The sequence below is a fragment of the Haliotis rufescens genome, unplaced genomic scaffold, assembly GCF_023055435.1.
Source record: "Haliotis rufescens isolate VD_foot unplaced genomic scaffold, xgHalRufe1.0.p SCAF_11, whole genome shotgun sequence".
Lineage (NCBI taxonomy): Eukaryota > Metazoa > Mollusca > Gastropoda > Lepetellida > Haliotidae > Haliotis > Haliotis rufescens.
In genome coordinates, this window is record NW_025963791.1 from 16,842,203 (window position 1) to 16,850,865 (window position 8,663).

Genomic DNA, 8,663 nt, shown 5'->3' on the forward strand with positions numbered 1-8,663 from the left:
ACGTAGATCACGGGAATCTCCAAAATGACAGAAACGAAAACAAGAATTTCATAGTTGTCAGCATTTTTCAACCAAAACATGTTGAAAGATGTCATCTACAAACAGAAAACTGGACATGAGGCATGGCTTTATGAAAAGTATTATAAGGAACCAACTTGATCGGTAGGAATGATTGAGATTTCTGTAGAGACGATGATCATTTGTTGAAGTTAAGATGTGTTTTAGGAATGTTTCAAACTCGCCCTTCTTTGTCTACATGTTTAAACTGTCGTGAAATGCTGATTTAAGTTATCAGACTTCATCCCATTTTCATCATATTCAATATATTTAAAGTTGTAACATTTTCCATTATATATGTATTTGTAAAGGGTCATTGACTGACGATACATATGGATTCCTTGCACATCTTCTGAAGTCTTCAAAATCCTAAATCATATACTACATAAATCGTTCTTATTGTTATTAAAAATAGAGGTGCCGTTTTCGCATAATGCGTTGCTATTTTCGCCAGAGAAATCGGTGCCTTTCAGCCTGCACCACTTTTTTCATCAAACATCCGCTGGATGCTAATACATAGCGCCCCTGCAGTGTTGTGGATAGAGTGTCTGCCTGTGTTGTTCACCCCCCTTACAAGACCTTACCAACAGACGTTAAAAGATGGTACTTGTTGCCCCACCTGGCGCTCAGCATTAAGTGGATAAAAGAAAGACTAGGTGGCTGGTTGGCTCAGAGTCTGTGTTGTGTGTCTGAGTCAGGTATCATGTTGAACTACTGCATATGGTAACTCGATCAGTGAGCTGGCACTATAAAACCATCACAAGTCTGGAATAGTACCTGCAGGTACACACAAGTTAATGAAATAATTTTGAACGTGACATTGAAACCTTTTCACAGTATTTGTATTTTTGCCTCACATCATTGCGGCCTTTACAATCTATCAGGGGCGGTCCAGTAGCCTAGTGGTTAAAGCTTTCGCTTGTCACACTAAAGACCCGGGTTCGATTCCCGACATGGGTACAATGTGTGAAGCCCATTCCTGGTGTCCCCCACCATGATATTGCTGGAATATTGCTAAAAGCGGCGTAAAACCATTCTCACTCACTCACAATCCATCAGAGTGCAAATCAGAAATATTGTTCTACCTCCTTTTCCCCAAACCATTTATCCATAAGCATAAGCAAGAATAAGATATATGGATGAACAACTTCTTTATTGCAATTAGGAACAACATTTCGGTGTAGGTCCTAACATCGTTATCAATCAAGTGAGGCGTTTGACTTTTCACTAACACCTGGTGTCATCACTGATTTTCAGTGATCCATAATTTTAACTGATAATTTGCTTTTTATGCAAAATCTCTGTCATCAGATATTCAAGACTGGTTATTGAATATTTGTTGATGTATTATGTTTAATTCAGTTACTGGTACATGTAGCAAACAAAGGCACCTGTGACAGTGTGCCAGGTATCTGACCTTCCTGTCTATGAATAAGATAGCTTACTCACAACAGACAAGAGCACATGCAAGCATTGTGATACGTATTGAGTCGTAAGCAAGGTATCATGATACATATAAGATCACAAGTTGGTGTATTGTCCCAGCCCTAGTGGTTGTTGTTTGTTGTTTAATGCCTCACTTTGCAATTTTCCAGCTATATTACTGAGGTCATTAGACAATTGAGTCTAGACCAGAAAATCCAGTGATTGATATCATGAGCATTGACTCATGCAATTTGTATACAATGACATGTCATCAACCAAATCACCTAGCCTGACCACTCGATACATTTAGTCGCCTCTTATGACAACCATTGCTGGGGACCTATTCTTAACTGGAATCCCAGTGAATTTGTGTTCAGTGATAAGTGAAGCTACTTATATATAATTCAGTATCATTGTCATCATCATCATCACTGCTCCAAGCAGATTTTTCAGCTCCTTGTCTGCAAGACATGCTTCCTTGTAATGTTCCGTCTATGGATCTCAGCCATCCACAAAACAACTGCAGCTTCAGGGTTTCTTCCCTTTGCTTGTTATGATTACTTTTCATTCTTAAAGCTAAAAATGATGAACCAGATTTTGTTTGTTTGTTTGTTTGTTTGTTGTTTAACGCCGCACTCAGCAATATTCCAGCTATATGACGGCAGTCTGTAAATAATCGAGTCTGGACCAGACAATCCAGTGATTGACATTATGAGCATCGATCCACGCAATTAGGATACGATGACATGCATCAACCAAGTCGCCTCTTACAACAAGCATAGTTGCCTTTTGCGGCAAGTGTGGTTTGCTGAAGACCTATTCTACCCCGGATCTTTACAGGTCTGATGCACCAGGTACCAGGTTCAACACAAGTATCATGTGGTACCCAGCTTGTCTGCTTTCAGAATAATAATTTAATTAGTAACATCCTGCTGTTAAATGTCACAGGTACATTTTGAAAAGAAGACGAAGATATCACTGGTAGTAATTTAAGACCATTTACTGGCAGTTTTTTATTTTCATTGTCAAACAGGCAATGCATGACACACCGTCAAAACATGGACAGCACATGGTTATGTAAAAAAAAGTATGAATCAGGTGATACGAATTGTTGAACTGACAACAAATTGGCTTATAAACAAAATTACACCCAGTGACATGTGCACAGCATCGTCAATAGGCGAATAGTCTAACAGGTCTTATTATTATTGAACAGTATTCATTTAATTACTTTCTGACACAATTTTTTGTGCACATAATCGTCAAGTGTTCACAGTTTGATGGCGTCTGGGTAAAGGAACAATGATAAATTACACACAACAGTGAGAATGGTAATGTTCGATGGTAAATAAAATGCATAGTTCAAAAATTTGCATGGTGGGTCAGTTTCAAATGTGTACGATTTTTACATGCACTTGGTGCATGTAGAAATACATACTAGGTTGTATTGTTCAATACCAGAGTGCATCTTTTATGTGGTTAAATTGAGCCCCGCTAGTCATGGTACTGTACATGTATTAGCAACTAGTTGATGTCAGATTATAAAAGCAGAGCAGTATGTAGCTATGATTTCACAGCTGTAATCCTGATGATAGTGTACATTCGCTTCTACAAGCAACTCGTCATCATCTCCAGGCAAAGACTTTTTGAACAAACTCCCCTGACCAGTGGAGATCTGTTGGTCTTGTAGCATGTCATGACAAGAACCTTGTCTCGCTGACTTCAGGTGATCTACATTGCATTGTAGCTATTGGTTTCATTTTGTTTTCATAGAGACAACTATGACAAAGAAGTACGAGAAAAGGTTTCAGTCCAAGACAGAGGTAAACACACTGACAGGAACAAAAAGACAAAACCAGATGCCCGCGCATATGTCCCACCTTTTTCAAGAAGGAGAAGAGGAAGACAGGAAAAACAGGACACTTTTTATATGGGTAATATTTATCTTTTATCTTTACTGAAACACGAGGAAAACGCATAATCAATTTAAAAACATATTTGCAGCATTAGAAATTGGCACTAGTCCTAAAGTCCTTACCAAACTGCCCAATAGTAAAGGTATCCTAAAGACTAGTAGAAATTGTCCCATTTTAAAGGTTTTGCTATATGTTATCATTATAAGGAGTAGTGGGCAAAAACTGTTAGTTTCTAACCCTGTATTTGGCAAAATGGTCTCCAAAATCAAATGAAGTTGTTCTAGGTATGAGATAGTTAAACATAAAAATGTCGTCTCATCTCGAATCTCTTTCTATGTGTTTGAAGATGTGTTTGAGCACAAAAACAAGTCTTTTCTGATTCTGAGTTAAAGTTGATTATGTAGAGCTTCATTTTGAAACTAGATAAGTTACATGTCACCTTAGCATGCTTAAAACTAGTTGTTTTTGTAACTGCTTATGCATGTTTTATTGGTATACCATGAATACCTGTGGACACAGTTGACTAATGTTTTTTCCGCAGATGATCGAGAAGATAGGGAAGAATTATTCATGCTGGAATATGAAGACAGGGATGGACATATACACAAAAGAAAAATATATTCGGTATGATTGTACATATTATTTATAAAAAATAATTAAAAGTGTTCAAAGGTGTAAGACCAGATTGTTATTAAATTTTTTATTACGTATGTTTATGACCAAAAAGTATGTTTGAAAGTAAAAAAAATGCAAGGCTACAATCAGGACCCACAGACTTTAGAAACTGAAGGCCCTGACTCATCTCTTATGGCCCTCATTTAACAAACTGGAGCTTATCGTGACAAAAAAATGACACGTAAAATTACTGCCGGCCATAATGACCCATATACATTGAAACTACAGGCAGGTTGTTGTTTCGAACACTGGTATCACATTCTCTACCAAGGGGATAACTTTGTGTCATTCTTACAGAATGAGATGAGTCCATCTTTAAGGATTGGCTCCTTAAAGACATAATACAAAGTGTCTCTCATCAAAAAGTGCACTCGTCCACAAGTAATGCTTGTCAAATATCATAAAGAATCCTGAAGGACTGGTCAGTTTCCTCCAGATCTAGTTATCCTTCCAATCACTGGTTTATCTGGTCCACGTTTGATTCTTTACAGTCCGTCGTCATAAGCATGGAATATTGCTGAGTGTGGCATAAATGAACAAACAAACAAGATATCCCACATAGACCATTACTAGCACTATGATTTAGTTGAATTTTGGCTCATTGTTCTGATGGTGTACATCCCTTGAAAATATAAAAAGTCTGTTTATTTATCATGTTTACCTTAAGCAGTGTTTGAAATTAGGCATGAAAATCATTGGGTCCTTGTCATTGCCCTGATGTTAAATTTGAAAATTTCATGTGTCCTTAAATTCAAGTACTATGAGAGCAAACCCAGGCACCACAGGACCCCTTGATTCCAACAATGTTAACCATAGTCTGCAATACAAAAGGACAGATATTTATGGAATATTTGCAATTATGTGTGAAAATATCAGTGAATTCTTCAACGCATCTTTCTGAGGCAAGGGAGTTAATTGACTATAAAAGACGAGTTTCCACCCTTGCCGAACAAGGCTGGAATAATATTTTGGCTGGACTAACAAGTCTATTCATAGTCTAATCAAAATCGCATAACAAAATGGACATCTGGTTAGTAAAGTGCTGTGGAGAGTTAGGTTGATTGCAGGATTTGCAAAGCATGTGTAGCACAGATATGTTTGTAATCAAGGTGCTCACGTGATTTGATGCACTTTGCGAAGTAAGACCAGTTTTATAACAATATAGATTTCAATTATCGATCAGATCGTCTTGGCTGGGCGCCGCCATTTTGTTTGAAGCTAATGCAAGTGATATGAGAGGTGGAATCTGATTGGTCAATAGGAGGGACATAACTCGTATTAGCCACTGGTGGTGCTACAGAAATTCCAGCCTAGTTCAGCAAGGGTGGAAACTAGACCTTTACAGTCAGTAAACTTCCTTGCGTCAGGAAGATGTCTACAACACTGATATCTTGCAGTTCCCATGGTAATCTTACCAGGTATGGTGGGCCCTGTGGTTTTTCTTTGGTGTTAATTGGTCCTTCTGGCAACATGAATATAATATGAGTTCGGTAGTGTACGAATAGTAAGTTAACTACAGTGAGAAGAAAAGTTCATGCAAAGTCAAACCTTCTTGGATTGCAATTTTCGCTGTTCATATTCCCTCTTCAAGATGCAGTGACACCATTCTGAAGAAAATCACATTTCTCCCTTCATTTTCAGACTGATAGCCCTGACGATGTAGCTCGCAAATTAGGACAAGAGAGGCACTTGTCAGCCCCATACATAGACGCACTTGCTCAACGTCTGTCAGAGGAAATGGAGAAACGTCATGGTTCAGGAAACAGCAGTGAAACGTAACCTTGACCTCTGGGAGTATTGAACTAGTCAGACATGATCTCGTGGAAGAGTCGGGGATGTGACAGAGGATTGAGTGGATGAAGGACCTGAAGCTATTGCCATGATTACACCCAACAATTGTGATATACATACTGAAGTGACATGGAGATTCAGTTTCATCGTTTTCTGTCTCATTGACACAGAATCTTTTCTGACAACATTTTTCAGGTTTCAAACATGTTCAAACAGTATTTATACATGTGTCTGTATGAATATCATTGACAACTGAGTGTTTGGATTTGAGGGTTTCAACGTTTGTCTGGTCCTCCATTTTTGTTTTGACTGTTGCCATGAAACAAAGAATCTCTTTAAATGAATGGCAAAATTGGAATGAAAAAAGTATTTTGATGCATTTGTTTGATTGGACTTCATATAGATGAAATGAAATATCATAGCAACCTTAGCTAAATTGAAATGTGCCGACCAACCATCTGTCAAAAAGGGGAATTTCATATTTGTTTTCAAAAATAGACGGAGCGGTAGGGTGGCCTGGTGGTTACACCATTCTCTTGTCACAACAAAGGCTTGGGTTCAATTCCCCACATGGGTACAATGTGTGAAGCCCATTTCTGGGATCACCTATATGATATTGCTGGCATATTGTTAAAAGTGCAATGACTATACTCGCTAATTCATATACAGACTGGGACCCATTAAGATCTGGCTTAGAATCATCAACCCATGCTTGCCGTAAGAGGCGACTATTCTTGTTGTGAGAGGCGACTAATGGGATCAGGTGGTCAGACTTTTTCCTCCCAATTGCATGGATCGATGCTCATGATGTCAATCACTGGATTGTCTGGTCCAGATTGGATTATTGACAGACCGCCGTCATATAGCTGGAATGCTGCTGAGTGTGGCATTAAACAACAAACAAACAAAACCAAACACACATAGACTGAAGACTGATGGTGCTTCAATGTGGCTTCCACTGCTGTGAATCTCTCAGATGCACACTGCCAAATGTCACCTCATTGATAGTAATAACCAGTTTGTAACTGACTAAATAAATGCTGAACCATGACAATCCATTTTCATTGAGGATGTTTATTGCATGTAAAATTACATCATTCATGAAAATAGCCTAAGATTTTGAGTACATTTGACAACACAACAATTATCAACAATGATCAATGACCATGATAAACTCTTATTATGCAAAGACAATATTTTCTTCATCAGTAAGGTACCCTGCATTGCAGCATGTATATTTTCATTTTGGATATGAGAAAATTATGTAAACTGTGTACACTTTTGAAACAAAAATGTCAGGCTGCTATTCGGCACAAGTTGTTCGAAAGCTTATGCCTGAGAACTAACTGTTTTGGTTGCCCAGTGGATCACGGTGTGGTTTTAGTTTTAGTCACTGTGATTGTTGATAACTTGATTGGAAAAACATTATCACTTTTTTATCAGTGGGTTTTTGCAATAATGAGTGATGGTTGTCCCAGGTGTGTTGGTGAATGTGTGGAGTTGTAGATGACATCAGTTTTATCTTGTCTCTTGTGTTTTCATGTTTATTGCATAAGTGTTGGCATTATTGGTGTTTTGCTTACTGGATATCATTGGGTTTCTTTCACTGATGGAAGAGCGTTAGAAATTGGCACTAGTCCTGTAGTCCTTACCAAACTGCCCAATGGTAAAGGTATCCTGAGGACTAGTAGAAATTGGCCAATTTTAAGGGTTTTGCTATATGTTATCATTATAAGGACTAGTTGACAAAAACTGTTAGTTTCTAACCCTGTGGAAGTGTGTTGTGACAGTGTTACATTTGCCAGTACTTGACAATACAAATGTTGTAATGTGAGCAAGTCGCATATCTGTATTTTCCGGAAGACTTGGCCATGTTACCATGGGGACAACACTGTGATTCTTGTTCAGATTTTACTCTATTTAATTGAGTATTAGATCATAGCTGTAACCTGGGATATGGCTTGTTCCAGAATAACACAATCAACTTTAAGCAATGCTTGATCTAACTTAAACAAATATATTAAATAAAAGAATGACAGTCTATGAAATCTATTGTGGGCAGATCAGTAATTTAAACATGCAAATGTTTTAATATGTCCACAAGTCAAATTTACAAAGAAGTCCTGTTATGACCATAATCTATTTACTAAATGTGATAATAATTGGTTCTTTTTTCAAAATCAAGTTTTTGTATTATGTATGTAAGTACTTGCATTGCTGAACTCTTCTGGGGCTTTCTGCAGTTGGTTTTACAAGGGATCTGTATGAAGCTGGAGGAGTTCCTAACCATTCCCGGTAGCAGAATGGTCCTCACTGCAATCTCATTAAAATCAGATCTTAGTTTTCGCTACCGCTAAACAAAGATCTGAGGACATCCCATTATGGGTCATGTCAGAACGACCTTTCGCGAATTTTGACCGACCAATGAAATTACTGACAAGAAATCGACATTAGCCAATCAGAAGGCAGCTTTCTCGAGCTTTACGACACTAGTTTCAAACTGGCAAGTACGCTTCGAAACATATTTTGACGTATTCTCGATTAAGAAAATTAAAACTGATGAGAAGAACATTCTGGAATGGCTTATAGATGGCCTAGATTGTATGGATATAATCATAAAACCCATAACTGTCGTTAATTACCCCGTGTTAATTATTTCGTGGTTGCATGATTAGAAAACTCATTCCGACTGTCACTTTCATGATCTGGTAAGCGAAGGTCTGATTGGTTGGATGACTGGTCGTTGTGACGTGACCCTTAATGGGATGGCCTCAGATCTTTGTTTAGCGATAGCGAGAA

The 8,663-nt window shown here is 38.0% G+C and overlaps 1 protein-coding gene across 1 annotated transcript; it reads left to right on the plus strand.

Moving 5' to 3' along the window:
- Window position 1: 1 nt before the first annotated feature.
- Window positions 2-6,995, plus strand: LOC124152040 (UPF0561 protein C2orf68 homolog). Its single transcript, XM_046524781.2, has 4 exons — window positions 2-162; window positions 3,256-3,416; window positions 3,940-4,022; window positions 5,715-6,995. Exons 1-4 carry the CDS (start codon window positions 89-91, stop codon window positions 5,850-5,852), a joined length of 456 nt encoding a protein of 151 aa, XP_046380737.1. The 5' UTR covers window positions 2-88; the 3' UTR covers window positions 5,853-6,995.
- Window positions 6,996-8,663: the final 1,668 nt, after the last annotated feature.

Excerpts from the sequence above, each read along its gene's own strand:
- LOC124152040 (XM_046524781.2), top strand. The coding sequence starts at position 89 with ATGTCATCTACAAACAGAAAACTGGACATGAGGCATGGCTTTATGAAA. Across the intron at positions 163-3,255 it reads ATAAGGAACCAACTTGATCG|AGACAACTATGACAAAGAAG; the intron begins GTAGGAATGATT and ends TTGTTTTCATAG. Across the intron at positions 4,023-5,714 it reads ACAAAAGAAAAATATATTCG|ACTGATAGCCCTGACGATGT; the intron begins GTATGATTGTAC and ends CTTCATTTTCAG.